The sequence below is a fragment of the Camarhynchus parvulus genome, chromosome 9 (assembly GCF_901933205.1).
Source record: "Camarhynchus parvulus chromosome 9, STF_HiC, whole genome shotgun sequence".
NCBI lineage: Eukaryota > Metazoa > Chordata > Aves > Passeriformes > Thraupidae > Camarhynchus > Camarhynchus parvulus.
The window spans coordinates 20872947-20891597 of record NC_044579.1 but is presented as its reverse complement, the minus strand read 5'-3'; the positions used below and the strand labels follow the sequence as shown (position 1 = coordinate 20891597).

Genomic DNA, 18651 nt, shown 5'->3' with positions numbered 1-18651 from the left:
TTTCATACAGGTATTTTTCCTGTCAAGGTCCTGTAAGTTTGTCTCACTTCAAGATTTTCCGTCCTCTACAACAGCCTGAAGCTTTCTTGGGCAGTGCTGACATCAACAGATCCTTATCCTTCTAGCCCAGTATCCTTAAGGAAAGACTCAGGAACTCCACAAATAACACAGGGACAGACTTCCATTAGAACGAAACCAACAAATAAACCCCAACCCCAAAAAAACCAAGAGCTGAAGAAAGCTACTGAAAACAGTTTGTTTTATTTCCAGGATCAAATATTACAATAGGACATTTACATATATTTATAAAAAATGCAGCAGTTGTGTATATAGATCAGAGGTTTCCTTGAGTTTGGTCCCTCCCAGCACAGTGAGCTGAAAACTTCCAAATTAATCCTCTCCCTCCTCCCATGTGAAGTTGCCATTATTGAATAAACTGACCATTGTGAAAAGCTGTCCCTTAGAAACTGGATGTTCCCCAGTTCCAGGAAACAGCCTCATTTTTAAAAACCATCTGTCCTAGAGTCTGCTGTCTCTGAGCAGAGTCTTACCCAGATGTTCTTCATGTAAATCTGGTCTATAAAATAGCACCTCATCCCCTGCTCCACACAGTTTCAGTTCCACACCTTCAATGTGGGCACCGTTTCACAAGAGTTACAAAGCGGCTTTTCTGGACACTGCCAGTGCTCTGTCAGTGACCAAATCCCCAATTTCTGTCCTCCCTCCCAGGGTGCCCATGAACACAGGGGATAACCCGACGCAGGTCGAGGCACTGCTGTCAGGCGCAGCAGTCTCTGACTGAAGCCCTGTGGGTGTAAATAGATAAATATGGCTCTGTTTGTTGGGACTGCACAGACACCAAGCATCCCAAGGACAAGAGGAGACAGGAAAAAACAGTCAGCACAGAAAGAGCATCCATTAACCTCACCAGCTCCAAACCCACACAGGCCTGTGGGTGCTTCCAACAACGCAGCCAGCACAGGGCTCAGCATCAGTTTGTGCTGGCTTTGAAACAGGAGCTGTTCCACTTATAGAAAATCACTTGTGAAAATAAATAAATAGAAAGGGTGAGGGAGAGCAGAGGCTGGATTTGAGCCTGTGGGAACAGCCAGACAAGGCACAGTCAGTCCTTAAGGACAGAGACTTTGCCCTTCACCCACCTGAAGCACATCTCTGCCACCCCTTCTCCTCTTGGAACACCTGTTTTATCAACTTCACTAAACAGGGATTAAACCAGAAGAAAATAGTGACATTTAGTATAAACTAAAAAGGAATAAAAATGAAGTGATGAGGCCCTGAAATGATACAGATCTTCCCACTCGCATGGACATTCCTACACAGGTCCCTATGTTCATATTTCATTTTTATGTGGTTTACCAGAAAACCACCACGTTTCAAGCATCTCTGCAGTTTGCTACCTGACAAACAGCCCAAAATGCTGCCCTGCCCCCAAAAGAAAACTGGTTTTAATTTAGCCCTTGTTGCTCGAGTCCCAGTGAAGCAGCTCAGTGCTCTGATAGGAACAGGAATTTGAGACCCTTCAGCAGAGAGGCTGAGTTACTAAAACCTGCACCAAACCCAGTTTTTCTGCAAAGGTACAAACCACAGCAGCAGTGCCAGGGCAGGCTGAGTGTACAAATCAGCTCTGAAGGACGTGGACCCTGTGAAACACAAGCTGGACAAAGGAGAGGTGTCACTTTCCCTAACAGTGAGAAGAAGGTCAGGGAGCTCTGGGAAGAGCTGATGGAAAATTCCTGTTTAGATCTACTTAGGAATAATGGTACATCTGGATGCCTTTTACAGACAACTGTATTTTACAAGGCCACCTGCAAATCCTGGACATTCCTCTAAGATCAGTGGTGTTAACTGAAGTGATTTACCAGGAAAAGAAATGCACTGCAGTCCATGAATGTCAGAAATCATAAAAGTCACAGAATTTTGTTCAAATCCTAAAGAAAATAACAAAAGTATGGCCAGAAATGTTTGGCACAGCCTCTACCTGCCCTTTTCAGGTCAGTGGGGAATGCTGTGAGGTTGAGGCTGGTCAATCAGCTTGATTTAAGAGCACATAGCATCAAAAAAAATCCAAAATCCTCCTGTGGGCCTCTGAAATGGGAAGGAAATGTGTCAGCTGCACCTGGCAGGGAAAGCCAGAGCTTGTTTCCCCTTCTATTCCATGATCCTGGTTGTGACCAAATGGGATGTGTTTTACATCCCAAAAGAAAGCTGTGTTAGATGAAGAACACAGGCAAAGGAACATCTCCACCAGCAGCAAGGAGCTCCAGCTTCAAACCAAACAGCCCTGACAGTTCTCCCTCCACTCAGGAAAACCTGCACTGCCCACATGCACTGCTGCTGCTCTGCTGCCAACCAGCCCCTGCAGCAAATCCTGACCCAGTGACACCCACAGGAAGCCACAAACCACAGCTTTTGAAGGATTGGCTTCCTCTGTCCTTCACAGCTCAACATCGTATTTCCCAACCAAATCTAACACATTTTTTCCAGCAAAGGCAATTTGAGCTTCAGATTTCACATCTAGAAGTGACTCTTTAAACATTGCCCAACCCATCACCTTCACTGCCATGAGCTGTCCTGTCCCAGGCAGGACTTGATTTGTGTTTTCAACCACATTCCTCAGGCCAGCAAAACACATTCCTCCAAAGGGATGAAGAGATGAAGAGGCTGTGTCCTGGTTGGGGCAGTTTCTCATCAGCTTTCAGCCCCCACAGCACAGCTGATGTGTGGCACTGGGTTTGTTTGGGTTGGGAAGGAGAGAGAGAGAGGAATGAACAAAGAGAAGAGCCACATGCAGGGATATGTATTCCTTAAAAATTTTTTTTCTCTTTCTTGCTCTCAAAGCAAAGCAAAAGAAAGGTGATAGAAAAAAACACACTGTGAAACAGATAGAAAAACTCCAACCCAGTTTCCTGGAACAGAACAAACTCCTAGAAACCATGAGAAAATGCCATTTTCAATGTAAATGTTCAACTTCCCTATCTTCTTTTCCCCTGTTTGAGCAATTCCTGGTCTCATCACAGCCCCACACACAGGAGCAGGCCCAGGAGGGGCAGGGGAGGGAAGGTGCCAATAAATCACACCTGGTTCTTGTTATTCCAACCAGACAGCTGGGGCTGCTTTGGAAGCTTTAGGACTACGTGGAGATGTGAGTTAGGGGTCTGGATATGCAGGACTAAAGGATGCTTCAGTCCAGAGGTGTCACTGCTGCTTCACAGGCCAAACACAAGATTACAAGATTCCCCCTCACTTCCCCCTTCTGGGAGCAGCCTCCACACCTGGGTGTCTTACAAATGTCTTACAAACCAAAGATGACATCTGGTGTCACATCAACCACTGATCAGGAAACTGAGATCCTGAAAATCTGCTTTCCTGACACTACATCCTGCAGCAGAAAGGGAAATCAACTTCTACAATTGCATGATTACATGTCAAAGCTCAATTAGGAGAGGAGACAGCTGTGAGTTGAAGTTTTCATGGGGAATGCCAGACATTTTCTGTGTTTTCTTGCATTTAAAGGTTCCAAAGTACAGATGCTAGTGTGAAATCAAAGGCAAAATATCTCGAAAACTGGAAAATATAAATTTCTGACTACTGAAGTCTTTAACAAAGACAATCATCTGAGAGAGGCAGAAAAAGTCAGCAGTTATGCCAGGTCCCATGTGCCTTCTCTTCAGTGATTGAAGACTATGTTAAACTGAGTTTTTAGCTGTAAATACACAAATGCACCACCCTGTGCTGAGGGCTGTGCCAGTTAACTCCTGTCCCACTGGAACATCTGCTGAAATACCAACTGGCCAAGAGCTCCATGTCTAGAGAAGACACTGGAGGAAAACCAGGGCACTGACTTGTGTGCCAGCTTCCAGAGCTAAAAGGAAAGCCTGCACCAAGGAGCAGCTTTCCATGCAGCCCTCCAAATTTAGAGGTAAGTAATAGTACATAAACACAGAAATAGAACAAAAATCATCCCAGGGAATTCAAGCCACCAGGCTGGGAAGTGTTTTATGAAGCATTAATTGATGCTCAATGCTGTCAGTGCTGTAAAACCCCTGTAAAGCCACTCACTCCTAGAAAAAAAGCCAACTGACTGTCAGGTCTCTGTGGCAGGTGTTTTCAGAGAATCCAAAACCTTTACAGTACCCTTGTTATTTGCAAAATCCTGAGAGCAAGTAAGGAGACACTTTGAGGGTGCAGGGAAGGGAACATGGATAACCCATCCACCCCCACCAAGGAGCTGGTTCTGCTCCAGCACTGGACTCACAGCTTTCCCTCTGGGCCAAGCAGTCAATCCCAAATGGAGCACAGCTGGATTTCTGGGGGGTTGGTTGTTTTTTTCACTATGTCCACTGGCAATTTAAAGCAAGAGGAAAACATGCAGGGCAATCTAGAAGCCTGTGAATTAGGTGGAGGAGAGCATTTTAGCATGGCTCAACCCAACTCCTTTCCAAAACTAGAGTGTTGGATAAGAGAAGGCTGGAAGGTTAATGGAGACCTTTTGTGTAGGGAATCCAAACAAAGGAAAGACTGTCCTGAAGGTTATGCCCTCTCCTTACAGAGAGATGCCTCCATGCCTCATCACACACTCTTTTCAAAAATAAATTAAACAAAACAGATTTAAGAATAGCAGCGAGAAGGGTTTGTGTATTATGGCCACTCCAAGCTCCAGCATGCTGGATACACAGATCACTGTTTTACTTTATTCCAGGAAAGCAGAGGGAAGATGTTCCTCCCAATGCTTTCCGCAGCTAAGGAAGAAAATAAAACTCTGAGCACTCTCATTTGGTCACTAGAGAGGGAGAAGGGAGGGAGAGAGAGGAGGAGGGAGAAGGAAGGGCCAGTCAGCTGCCTGATTCCAGCACTGCAATCCCACGACCCTTAACTGCATATTTAACCACTCTTGTCCCAGGCAAAGAGGAGAGGGAGGAAGGCTGGGAGAACTCAGGCCACAGTGCTAATTCCTTTCCTGCACAAAGACAGTCTCTTGAGGACACAGGCCTGCCTCCTGTAATGTGATCTCATAGTCCAGGTGGGAGAGTTTCCTCCTGGGGAAGTTGGTGAGCAGTTCAAAGCGCTCGTTGGGGTATCCTTTGGACTGCACGTGTTTCACAAGAGCCTGGGGAGAAAGGAAGGCAAACCAGTGTCACAGAAGTCAGAATGGGAAAAAAATCCTGTTTTCCTTTAAAAAGTATCAACTTTTTTTTTTTTGGCTTGAGGGGAAGAAAGGGCATCATGGTAATACTGGAAACATAAGCACCTCCTGGAAATAATGTGTGTAAGGAAGCCAGTGTTTTGTCAATAACAACACAATGATTAAAAATAAAACATTTTTTTATGTTTTATATCATCTGTTCAAACTGATCAATATAACCAGTTTCATCAGTTAAAACTGAAGTGCCACTGTCTCCTTAAGCAATTTCTTTTGCTAGTTCTGGCCAGCTTTAAAATGGAAGCAACTAAAGGCTAAAAAAAAAATCAGTATGGAAATTATGTTCACAAAGAAACACCTGAGACTCAATCTGGATCTGACTGAAAGGCTCCAGAAGATCACATGAGATGAGCACAAATGCTGCTTGTTCAGCTCTGCAACCAAAAGATGTCTTTACCCACAAACCTTGACTCAGCAAAATTCCTCTGCTGACTCTAGAGCGGAAGGGAAATCATATGCTGAGATAAATTTCCTTTAACTTCCAAAGTCGATAAAAGGAGCCAAACCAAACCAGGGTTTATTTCAATTTAACACTTTGTACTGCCTTAAATGAATTGCTTAAGTATTCAAAAGTGCTACATGTCTAATAATATATGCAAATTTACTTAACAAGCTGCATTCAAAAGGCAGTCAAGCTTTTTTTTTCTCTTTTATTTTCAAGCAGGAGAGTCAAGGATGAGAACATGGGCAGAGGACTCTGTACACTCCTAGAGCTGCTGACTAGGCAATAGCCCCATTTTCTGTCAGAGACAGGACACTTTTCTCCCAAATCTACATAAAATCCTTCTGATGAGGTGTGCTTTTGCCTTCCCTATGACTCCAGCTGTTAGACTGACTACATTTAAATGAGCTGAACTGGCTACTGGCTCCTGAAAACTCAAGGCAAACAGGAGCACAGTAATGTCTTTACACTCTGCTCCCTGGAATATTTTGATGGAAATGCCATTCACATGGACTTCTCCAAGGTGAGGAGCCCAAAGCACAGCTGAGACACATCTGAGGCACAGTAATTGACCAAAATTCTACCTCCCATGCAAAACCACCACATTGTGTAATACATTTGTTTTGGGAGAATTTCCTTCAAAGTCTGCTCCAACATCCATGTCCAGAAGGGAGGGTGGAAGTATGATGGGAGAGACAGAGAATGGGGAGTTTTGCCTTTGATTTTACCTTGAGTCTAATTTGAGTTTTGCCTTTGAGTTGATGGGAACCAACAACTTTTAGAAACAAAACCCCAGAAATGAGAAAGCTGAGAGGCTTTTATGGCAATTAACAATTAATGCAAAAGCCATTTAGAGCAATTTTACAATGGAAATGAGCAGTGTGGGGATTGAGGAAGACACTGGAGCGCACACAAAACCCAAGCTGCAGTGGAGACATACAGAGCCAGCAGTTACCAGAGAGGAATGACACGGAACACAGCGCAGGCATTCCCTGGATACACCTCTCCCACCAGATCTGATTCCAACAGTGTCTCCCCAGGCACAGAAATTCTGCAGTTTCATCTTTACTCAGACAAGGATTCCCATTAAGTCCACTCACCAGAAGTTTAGCTTGTTCAGGCAGTGAAACTTGTTCCCTCTTTCCATCTGGATACCTCAGCATCAGCTGTGCCTTTGGTCCTACACAAATGAAATTATCACAAGTTAACACCAGGGCAGCTGAGTTGAGCTCCTAGCTAGATTTTAGGTGGGACAGCACAGCAGGGCGAGGGACTGGAGACAAACACAAGGTTCCAGCCTGTGGAGATAAAATGCTACCACAATGATCAAAATGCAGACATCAGGCTCAGGACTCTTCCAAGTGACTGACCCCAGGCAGAGTGCCCAGAGCACCTGTGTTACACCAGAGTAGATTTTACTCCTGGGCAGGACCTGAGTCAGGGAACCCAGAAGGCTCTGCAGGCTGGGGCACTGCTGTGCCCAAGTGGTGCTGCTCTTGGATCACTCACACGTCTGCTGGCAAGCAGGGAGGAAATCAGAAGGGATTTTTAAAAGAAGGGACGAAACCAGGCTTGGCAGCCTATGAACAGTTTCAGGCAAAAAAGCCCCAACAGAAGCAATAAAAAGGAGCACTTACCATTCACATCCAGGCCCCGGAAGGTACTTTCAGGCTTGTCAGGTGACTCCTCCAGAGCCCCTGCATCGATGCAGGGCAGGACTCTGTGGTTTGATGTTGTCCCAGGCTCAGTCCTTGCAGAGGGCTCAGGCTGAGGCCTCCGGCTCTCCTCTTTTTTATACCCCAAGTCCTTGTGTGGAGACTTCCTCAGCTTGGCTGGAATCTCTGTCTCCTCCTCCTCCTCAGAGCCACAAACAGAAATAAATTCTTCACTTCCAGAAAAAAGCTCTGACTCCGACTCCTCGTCCGACCTGCTCTCCTGCTTGGCCTGGGAGGAATCAAAATGTGTCTCCTGCAGGGAGGCTCTGATGGCAGCTTCCAGCTGGCTGTCCTCACTGGCATCGATGAGACTCTCCTGTGGGATGCACACAACATGTCACTGGCATATTTTCTGAAAATATGACAGCGACATTTCTCTTTGCCCAGGATTCTTCTCCTGGGAAGCTGAGAAGGCTCAGAGAGAAATTCAAACAATAATTATCTGATTGCTTCTCCTGTGTTTTGCTGCTTTGGAATGTGGTCTGGAGATTGTTTACTAATTGGTCATTGTTTGATTGGTTTCATGTCAATTGTTTTTACTTAATGACCAATCATGTCCAGCTGAGTTGGACTCTGGAGAAGAGTCACGAATTTTCATCATCATTCTTGTTAAGCCTTGTGTCTGTATCCTTTCTCTATTCTTCAGTATAGTTTTAGTATAGCATTCGATAATATAATATAATCATATAAATATATGATATAATATAATAATATAGTTATAATATAAATGTTATGTGATATAATATAATGTGATGTATCATATCATATCATATCATATCATATCATCATATCACGTATCATATATTAGCCTTCTAAGAACAAGGAGTCAGATTCTCAATTCCTCCTTTGTCCTGAGGACCCTGCAAATTCAACAACACACACATCACAACTGCCTTCAAACATGTACTGAAAACAAAAAGGACATCAGTCTTCCAGAAGGGAAGGCACTAAGCCTGTCAGGAATGCACAGCAGGGAAAGCTAGGCATGCTGTAATTACTTAGTGGCTTCTCCTTGGAGTTCTGCATGGAGTAATCAATATTCTTTTCACACTCTGCTAAATCCAAACCAAGGGCCAGAAGTACAAACAGTGACGCCAGGAGAAGGCATTCCCTGGCACGGTGAGTTCCTGCATGCCCCTGCACAAACTCCTTGAGTGTGTCTGGGAAATCAGGAGAGCTGGACAAGCACAGGTCAGAGTGTTGCTCCAGGCTGTCTCCAGGGAGCGCCACACTTACTGAGCGGGAGCATTTCTGGGGAGGGCTGCTGGAGTGGCCGTCCAGCTGGCCGTGCTCGCTCAGGAACCCAGTCACTTGGTCCAGGAAAGAAGTCACATCCAACTGGTGCCACTCCACGAGCTTCTGGCCTAGGGAACAAAAGGTGCCATCAAACAAAATTTCAGCAAAACGCTGCAGTTTAGTGGTCAAATGTGAAAAATGCATATTTTATGATTGGCTTTTCGCAAATATTAAAATGAATATTATATGTGTCATGTTAGAAGGTTATGCTGTGTTAACTTTCTTAAGCAGTATGTGAAATATAGTTTTAGGTTATAACATAATGTTAAAATAGAAACTATGCTATGTAAGATACTTTTCTTTTAAAGAGAGGAATGAGGTACTCCCACTGAGATAGCAGCCACAGGACACCTAAATCTTTCAGAGAAGAATTTATTACTCCATTATCAGGAGAAACAAACTTCTTCCTGCCTTGCTCAGCCGTGAAGATGCCTTTAGAATTCACAGGAAGAAGCTGACACTGACTAGACAGAATCCTGTGTTTGAATGGAATTTATCCATTATATATGAGGTGTATGAATATGCAACAGGCTACTGTTTTTAAGGGTTAATCCTCCATTAACGTGTGTCCTTTTTTGGGTTTATGTTGCCCAGAAAAAGGTACCCAGACTGTCTGTAACTCTTTGTCTCTATTGTCTCATATTGTCCTAATCCAAATTGTCCAAGTTTTTATTACTCTAATTGTATTACTATTTTTACAACCATTTTATTACTATTAAACTTTTAAAATTTTAAAAACAAGTGATTGGCGTTTTTCACATCAAGCACACCAAACCACTGCTGCAAGAGTCCTTATTTGAGGAACTGCAGCTTCCCACAGGCTACCACCTGCTAATTATGGAGCTTCCTCCTTCCACCCCCTTGAAAAGGGACAGACATGGATACAGACACAATTTCTTTCCATTCTTTTCTTTTAACCTACAAGAACGTGAGCACAGAATGGTGAATTTGGCCTCAAAACCAAACCACTGAGCTTATGAAGAAGCATTTCTCCATTCTTGCCAAATTGATTCTAACCTTTGGCAAACAGCATTTGTTCCCAGAAAGAAAGTGCTAAGAAGAGAATTCTAACTTCAGCTGCAATATTAAAAAATGTATGTATTTTTCAGGTGGTTTAAGTCAGCTACACAGAGGTCTCATCTCTATCATTTCAGTCCTTAGAAACAGGAGACCAGACTGACATTATATAACCAGGCAGCTGCATTACATGATGATAAAAGAAGCTGCTGGATACAGAAGAAATAGCAAGAACTCTGAAAGAGCTGTAGGGAGAGGGAGAAGTTTGATTGTTCAGGTAAAAAATAAGCAAAACAAAACAAAAACTCGAAGGCAAAATAGTATTTCAAAATTAAGAAGCAATTTAAAGTCATTGCTGAGCCTCACAAAGCTCTATGGGAGGAGCAGAAAGCAGATTCATGCAGCAATTACAAATATTGTAGTTATTCATCACATGACTTCAAGAAGCTTTTGAAAGACTTCAAAAAAAGAATTCAGAGTTTTTCCACCAGATGGAACTATTTTCACTTTCCAAGCAAAATACTCGCCAAGCTTCAAATACACAAAATTTCTGCAAGTTTTGGGTGTTTAATTCCCTTAGTTCCTCTGGGAACATGCTGAGTCAGTCCTTGAGATTCTTCAGCCAAGTGTAACACAGTCTGCAGTGGAAAGCATTCCAGCTTACAACTGTCAGTGGATAACTCATGGGATAACTCCAGGCAAAGCAGCTGCCACTTGTCTTACCTGTCCTGGGATCCAGGATGGAGACATAAGGGAAATCTGCTAATTTGTAAAACTGTATGTACCGCTGTCCTTCCTCACTGTCGTGGTACACCTACAAAATTGGGCAGATTAGTGGCTGGAGAGGGAACAAAACAAACTGTACCTTGAAAATGCACAGAGTTTTTCTCTCTTCTACAGTATAAACTGCAAATGGTACACACAGTTGTAACTCTGAAAAGCTGGAATTAATCCTCTAGCTCTCCATGTATTAGAAAATACACGGTAATATCTTGTTTGCACAAGTGAAAGGCAGTTTATGCCTTCAGATGCATATCCATGAATTCCACCTCCATCCATAAACTACATACACTCCATGAAACACACTTTTTCTGCAGGTTTACCTGGAGAATTCTATCTTTTCCAAATAATTCAATTTTTTTCCCACTGTCCCATCTCCCAAGGCAAGTTAAGCCACACATCCATCCCCAGGCAATTTCTCACCTGCCAAAAAATGAAGTGGTCCCTGATGATGTTCTTCACAGCCTCGTTGCTCCACACGTCACGGTTGAGGCACTGGCAGGCAAAATCTTGCACGTTCTGAATGTTTATCATGAGCCACTTGTTCTGCATCTGACCACACTCCTTGGCCTGGAAGCAGAAGGAAAAGCTTGGTTAGATCAGGATGAAGGACCCGACAGCACCGATGCCAGCAATGATCAGAGATGGCTTCTACCACTGCCAGACCTTCCACCAAAACCCCTTCACAGTGAGGAGGATGGACAGAGCTAGTGAAAAGGCACCCACAAAACAGAAGGCAGGGCTGAAGGATCTGCTTTAAATGAGCCTGGTTGAATTACAGAATCACATCGATGAACAGAGCTGCTGCATTTCAACAAGCCAAGCACAGGGAGGGAAAAGCAACTCAGAGGGGGGACACACATGGCACTGCTGAATAAAGTATTTATTCAGGGAAAAGTGTAGTCAGTCCCACTGATCTGACAACAAAGACCTGCTCAGTCTAAAGATAAACCCATGGACCATCTAGTTAAGTAGGCTGCATAATTGACAGAGGACTTGCATTGATTCAACAGCACCCCTTCTCTGTGTGTTTTCTTTTTCTCTCCAAGTTTTGAGTTACTCTGTGACTGTCCAACTGCCCAATTAGGCATCCTTTTTTGATGCTGCTTATCCAGACTGCAAGTGAGGAGGGAGACAGGAAGGCGCAGGAAGAAATCTTACTGGTTTGAGTCACAAAGCTGGCACTGTCTGATTGCTTGGTTGCAAGTTAATGGTAGGAGTTTGATCAAGAATGTAATTCTGATCGCTGAACTGTCATACCTGTTGAAAAAAAGAGGGCTAGATCAACAGCAGGAATGCTCTTACCACCTGGAAAGACTGGAGCTGGCATAGGAACTCTCTTTGCTTTAAAAAAAAAATTTAAAAGTTATGCTCACCATCCTGCTAGCAATCTACTGTTAAGGAATTCAAAGGATAAAAAAAATCAGGGGAATCAGGATGTTATGCAAGATTTTGCTGTTTGGGCACTACTTTGTTCCCCAAATCAAAGTTTTTACTTTTGAAACGAATTTTAGCCAGTGCAGTTTGGAACAGTCTGCCTGTCCACTGTGTGACAGACAGACATGTGAACCCCACACACTCAGCTTCACCAAGGCAAGAATCCCAGCCTACAAAGTCAGTCTGTGTGGCCAAGTACCCTGCAGAGGCAGCTTTTGTGTTACTCAAAGGAAAAAAATGATGAAAGTAGAAGCATGGAATAATCCTATTCCCACAAGGGGCCTCACACTAACTACTTACCACTAAATTTACACTGCCAGCATCCAGGTCACCAGGTGAGAAAAGTGGGGAAGGTGACACCTAAGTAACTGGCAAGGGTCTTAAATATAATTGTCATGCCTTTATTTAAAGGATTTGTTTTGAGCTAACTGCATTTTGAGAATTAGTTCTAAGAAACCAGTATGAGATGAGGTCTAGAGGCACTGCCCAAGTTGAAAGGGAACACAGATCTTATATTATTTAAGTCAATTGGATTGCCTTAGTCCTGACTTCTTGGGTAGTCTGTTAAAAGAACACTCCCAAAACTATATAATTAGAAAGCTGGAAAGTGCACCTCACTCTTCTACCCTCACTCTGTATCTTTTAATATTAATGAAAACCTCTGGCTCTACCTCTCCTCTGTCCAGCTGAGGGCATTGGAAGGATGCAAGCAGGAAATTCCACAAAGAAAATCTACAAAACGGAGTTTTTACCTGCAGAACAGTCAGAGCTTTTGAAACTACTTTAAACTTCCTTCTAAAAGCAAGCTTTGGATTTAACACTTAAAAGGACACAGTTAAACTGCTGCTATCTCACACACACAGCTCTTACACAGCTCAAGGGGTTCTTCTGAGGGGGTGGAAGGACAACAGTGTGAGGAGGAGAAGAAACACTCTGGATTTGGAGATTATATTATATTAGGGTCATTTTGGTAAGTGACAAGGCAGCAAGGCTCAAGAGCTGGCTTGTGTATCCCAAAAGCTGGGATCTGATGGATTTAGATCCTCTGTTTCCAACACCAAGTGCCCCCATTCCCCTCCTCCTTTGAGGTATAAAGGCCAATGGCAGGCAGCCACAGAGCCCACAGACAGGGCAGTACAGGACAGCCACTCTTTGAGAGCAGAGCCAGTGGAGCCCCGATGCAAAAACCGACCCAAACCAATCCAATCTGCCCTAAGTGTGCCTTTACCCTTTCTGCCCAGTCACAAAATTCACCATTACACCAGCAACCTGCTGAGACAATCTGTGAGACAAGTCTTGCTTTATGCTCAGTGCTGGATCTCCCTGCGTAACTCTGGCTCCTGCACTACTAAAAATAAGTTTTCCTCTCATTTGACTTCTCTGAACATGTATGGTTTAGAAATGTTGGGGTGGTTCCTGCTGGCTCAGTTTTGTTGAAATGCAATCCTTTCAAGGCAGCAGAGAGAAGGAGGAAGCAGAGCCAGCACCTTGTGATTCTCTGGACATTTGTGTGACTCAGTGGGGAAGATAACAGCTGACAGAGAGTCAGAGCAGGAGATTATCAAACAAGAAATCTCCTGTTTGGGCCACACTTCTCCTTCCTACCTGGGGCAGGGCACAGATGCTTTCAGCACCCAGGCACTCCTGGGGCACAGCTGTACCTGCAACTGCTGACCCAAACCAGGCCACAAGCACCTTATGCACAGCATTTGCTCCATTTGAATACAGTGACCAAGCCAGCTTCCAAATGATTGCTGCTTTTTAAGTAGAAGCAAAAAAACCCCTCAGTCTCAGCTGTAAAGCAGGGAGCAGCTAAAAAAGGTTATTGTTAAATGGGAAAAAGAAATTATATAGACAGACTTGAAACTCTGCAATTGAGTGACATTCAGTCCCTTCACTGAAACCCTGCTGAGTGTTAAGCACAGAACTGCACACACCAGAATCATCCTTGCCCACAAGAAGTGCAAGCTAAGTCAATTTGGTGTGTCCCCCTCAAATTTAATCATCTCTCACATCACAGGCATGAGAGAGAACACCTGCAATTCTTGAGAGCAGCCTGAGATGAGAACAAACCCACACTCTCCTCTATCAGACATGTTTGGTGTGTAATTTATTTATTTTACTTGAGTGGTTTATTCCTAACAGATTCCACATTAATGGGAGAACTCTAGTTTAGTCAGTCACACAGTGAACTTTACAAGTACAGTGATCATAAGCTGTTCTGCATGTGGAGCACAATGCTTTTCCATATACAGCAGGTAAAAAAACCCAAAAATGTAATTCAAGACTCAAAAATTACTTTATTCCCCAAACCAAAGTTTTACTTTTGAAATTAATTTTAATTCAAATTAATTTTTCTGCCATGGAGTTAACCCCACCTATTCCTAAAGCTAGTATTACTAAGTTAAAATGAAACAGCAATTTTTTGGGCCTTACTGGTAACAAAGTTTCCTTATAACTCAAGAAAAGTGAGGTTTCTTGGGGAAAACCAAAGATAATTACATGTACTTAGTATCAAAAACCAACCTTTAAGTACCCAAAGAGCAGCAACAGCTGGTGAGTGGCAAAGATACATAAGACCAGACGTCACCACTCCTGTCAACAAAGCTCTAAATCCTAAATGGTTTTCTGATAAATGTGCATGGCTGAACCCTGGCAGAGTGCTCCTGCACACCCCTCCAGAGGCTGGAACACACCACACACCAACCTTGGAAAGAAAATCCCACTTAGATCAAAGCTCAACTACAAGAACATCACAATGACAGGATTTAGTCTTTGATATTCTGGAACGTGATGAGCATCTCTGGTTTATCATATGGTTTATATCCATTTATCTCAGCATACAGAGAAGGGAGAAGCCAACAGCAGCTTGCTAGAGATGAATTTTGAGAGACTGTGGTCACTGAGGCCCTGCACTGTCCCAGGCTGAAGCAGCAGAGCAGTTTGCAGCCAGAAAAGGTAAAATGCAAAGGGAAATGGTCAACACAGTGAGAAGGTGTGAAGAGTTACATTGCAATGAAGTTGAGGAGCATCAGTGTGAAATGAAGGGTATCCCATGGGACAAGGAACTGTACAGGAACACAGCAGGGTGAGTGCCAACACCAGAAAGTGTGCAGGTCTTTAGAGTGCAGGTACTGCACAGAACAGGGCAATGTGAGTATACACAAACCCATTCCCCAACCCCAGCCCACCCCCTTTTTAAAATTACCTTTCAAGACTAAATAAGAATGCAGAGACTTTAGGGCAAACAAATCCATCAATCAGTTATTTCACTCTCTGACACTACTTCTGACTGTGATACATGCCACAATCAACACTGCTGAAGTCTTCATACATTTCCAGCAAGACACAAGGTGAGACAAGCACCCATCTCAAACTCCACAGCAAAGCTCAGAGGGCACTTGCTGACTGCTCCTGCAGCAGCACTGGCTGTTGCCATGTGAATTCCCCTCACTGGTGCCTTTAACCACACATTTGCTGGTGTCATCTGTCACTGTCATATTTTCTGAAAAATCTCTTTGCCCAGGGAAGCTGAGAAGGCTCAGAGAAAAATGAAAACAATATTATCTCATTTGCTTCTCCTGTGTTTTGCTGCTTTGGAATGTGGTTTGGACACTATTTACCAACAGGTGCTTATTTCAAGTGGTTTCAAGGGAATTGTTTTTACTTATTGGCCAATCAGGGGCCAAGCTGTGTCAGACTCTGAAGAGAGAGTCATGAGTTTTTCATTATTATCTTTCACCCTTCTGTCTGTATCCTTTCTCTATTCTTTAGTATAGTTTAGAATAGCATTCTTTAATATAACAAAATATCATAAAATAATAAATTAGCCTTCTAAGAACATGGAGTCAGATTCATCATTTCCTCCCTTTGACGGGGGTCTCTGAAAATGCCACAGTCACCAACAGCTCTGGACCCCAGGCCTAGCAAGCACCATCAGCTGGAAGACCTGAAACATGTCTTTTAAAGTAAACCCTGCTTCAGGCTGCTCCTCTGCTCCCACTGCACCAAATTCCTTCCCAAGGTGGACACTGCTGCTGTCTGCCAGCATCCTCTCACAGCTGGAATTCTGTTAAGGAGATTGTGGAGGGCACCCTCAGAACACAGGAATTAGTGACAAGGCAACTGATCCCCAGTGATATGGGAAGCATAAAAAGAGAGATGAGGGTAATGGGATGAGAGCTGGAGACTCCATAAAGGCACACAGTGTTTCACCAAAGGCTCTCCAGCAGTGCTCTAGTACTTGTGCACAGCAGTCAAGGCACATGTGAAAACAAGGTAAATAATATTTTTGTTCAGTCAGTTGTGCAGTTGGTTCTCCAACATCTGTATTGCACCATTTAATCATTACTTTGCATTCTCATGCAGTAAAAATAATGATCACCACCATCATCAATCTCATCTAGTCAAAGATGACGAGGAGAAAGTCCAGTAGTAATTGGAATTTCTGAAAAATATCTGGAAATTATGGACTCAAAAATTAAAAATATATACCAATCTGCATGTTCTCCAACCATTAGTTAAGTCATTGATCCACATCATAACAATTTAGGGATAGATCCACACATGCCTACGCAGTCAGGGAAGGTGACACCTGAGCTTGTTTAAAGCTGACAGTGTCCTGTATCTCTGGGATACTTCCCCTAGCACCACCAGAAGTAAAAGACAACCACTGTGATTTTATAGAAGAACAACAGCTCCACTGAGGATGAAGTTGTGGCTTGATGGCAAAGACACATTCAAATACTTCTACTCACTCAGGTATCAGAAGCCACTCAGCCATGTTAACTCCACCTGAGCTTCTCAGCAGGGCTGTGCTGCAAACCACACTGCCCCTTGCAGAGTCCTCCCTCACCTATGCAAAGTAATCCTACTCCAGCTTTTTCTGTGTCCTCTATGGAGACAGTTCAAGGGAGGCAATTTTCCCATTCTGACCAGCCGCCCTTGCTCACTGAAGCCTTTCACCACATCTGATTTGCCACATTGATACTGAAACATAAACCAATGTGGTCTGCACGGTGAGGACTTGATGATCCTGATGGGTCCATTCCAGGTGACACCATCACCAGTGAAGTCCTTCAACACATCACCAACATTCCCATGGGCAGTCCATCAAACACTTATCACTGCCCAGTATTTTGCAACCTCTGACTGTCCAGCCATGGATCCATGCTGACCCCCTCCCCTGCGCCCCCAAGGGTGAGCCCTCACCGTTTCAAAGCTGCCTTTGTGCATCAGGTCAATGGGAGGCCTGAAGAGATCTGCCAGCGTTGTCAGCTTCTTGTCCACGGCCCCTCCGTTGCGGAGCTCCTGCTCCTGCCGGACTGCACGGCCCCAGGAGGAAAGGGACAGGAGTCAGATACACACACTCACCAGGGGCATCCATCACTGCCTAAACGCTCACACACAGAGCTGCTGGGGTGAAACTCTCTCCAGTTCCTAGGAGGTTTGAGAACAGGGCTAGGGCAGCTAGGGAGTGCAAATCCCAGCATATCTCTTACAGAGAGTTCCAGGGTTAGACCCCGCTGAACAAAATTAGCTGGTGTGTGAGGGCAGAACCTCCCTGTCCCAACTTTCTCTTTTAAACACCTTAATAAACTTGAAGGGTCACATACCAATATTTGAAAACAAAGGAGCCAAAAAAAGCAGTGACTTGTCCCCAGTGATGCTTTTAAATGGGAAACTGAGCTAGATTGTAGCAATATAACTTCTAAAAGGAATATTTCATTGCAATATTTCCATTAGTTGGCTGTGGAGCAGTCCCACAGCAAAGAAACAAAGAAACAGAATTAGTTTACATAGAGAAATCTCTTTGGATGCTTCTTTTAAAGAGTATCAATTCCATCTGAAATAATACAGAACACATTTCCTACTCAGACAGGACCATGGACAATAAAGGTAAATCACAGCAGACACATGATGTATTTTATAGACCCAGGTCAGCTGAAATGGGCAATAACTTTCCCATGGCCACAACTTTTCCAGTGTGGAAGGAGCTGTCAATGGGCCAAAGCATAAAAAGCATGTTTGAGAAGACACACAGGGAATAAAGCATCCCTGTGCAGCAGCCCTAGGAGCCAGGAGATAATCTGGAATTTCATGGCCAGGGCTGCTTTTCCAGAGACAGCTAGACAGTGATGTCCACCTGTCAAGTTCTGCCAAAAAGCATGATAAGGTTTCACTATAAACCCTCACAGTTTATGTCTCACACGTTGGGCATCTCTAAATGTCTTAAGAGTGGAATAACAGGGTGGTTTGGTTTGGAAGACCCTAAAGATCAGCCAATGCTCTCCTGCTATGGGCTGGAACACCCTCTGCTAGTCCAGGCTGGAAGATGGTGAGAAAAAATTCAAGGGTATTGATTCTGTACATGGAGCATTTTCACTTCCAAAGCTGCCAGTGATTTCAATACTTGTTGTGTTCATCATTACTGGAAAAGGGAAAAGAAAGTAACTATCAACACCTATTTTCAGTTTGGCAACCAACCCCTGTGTGGGAACATGGTCCATGGACCCCAGTAATCGGTGACAGGATGAGGAAACAGCTTCAGGTCACACCAGGGGAGGCTGAGATTGGATATTAGTGACAATTTCTTTATGGAAAGGGTTGGCCAGCCCTGGCAGGGATTTAACAGACGTGTGGATGTGGCACCTGGGGCAGTGCTGGCCTTGGCAGTACTGGGAGAACAGCTGGACTCAGTCTCAGAAGACTTTCCCAACTTTCCTGATTCTGTGATTACACCT

The 18651-nt window shown here is 43.9% G+C and overlaps 1 protein-coding gene across 1 annotated transcript in view; it reads right to left on the bottom strand.

The window, feature by feature from the left end:
- Nucleotides 1-272: 272 nt before the first annotated feature.
- Nucleotides 273-18651, bottom strand: part of UBXN7 (UBX domain protein 7) — a 28737-nt gene continuing 10358 nt past the window's right edge. Inside the window, exons 5-11 of the mRNA XM_030954621.1 lie at nt 17120-17232; nt 10895-11041; nt 10415-10505; nt 8615-8742; nt 7301-7694; nt 6764-6843; nt 273-5128 (exon numbers count right to left, since the gene is read on the bottom strand). Coding sequence (XP_030810481.1) covers nt 4967-5128; nt 6764-6843; nt 7301-7694; nt 8615-8742; nt 10415-10505; nt 10895-11041; nt 17120-17232 — 1115 coding nt within the window. The 3' untranslated portion in view covers nt 273-4966. The remainder of the gene's footprint in view (nt 5129-6763; nt 6844-7300; nt 7695-8614; nt 8743-10414; nt 10506-10894; nt 11042-17119; nt 17233-18651) is intronic.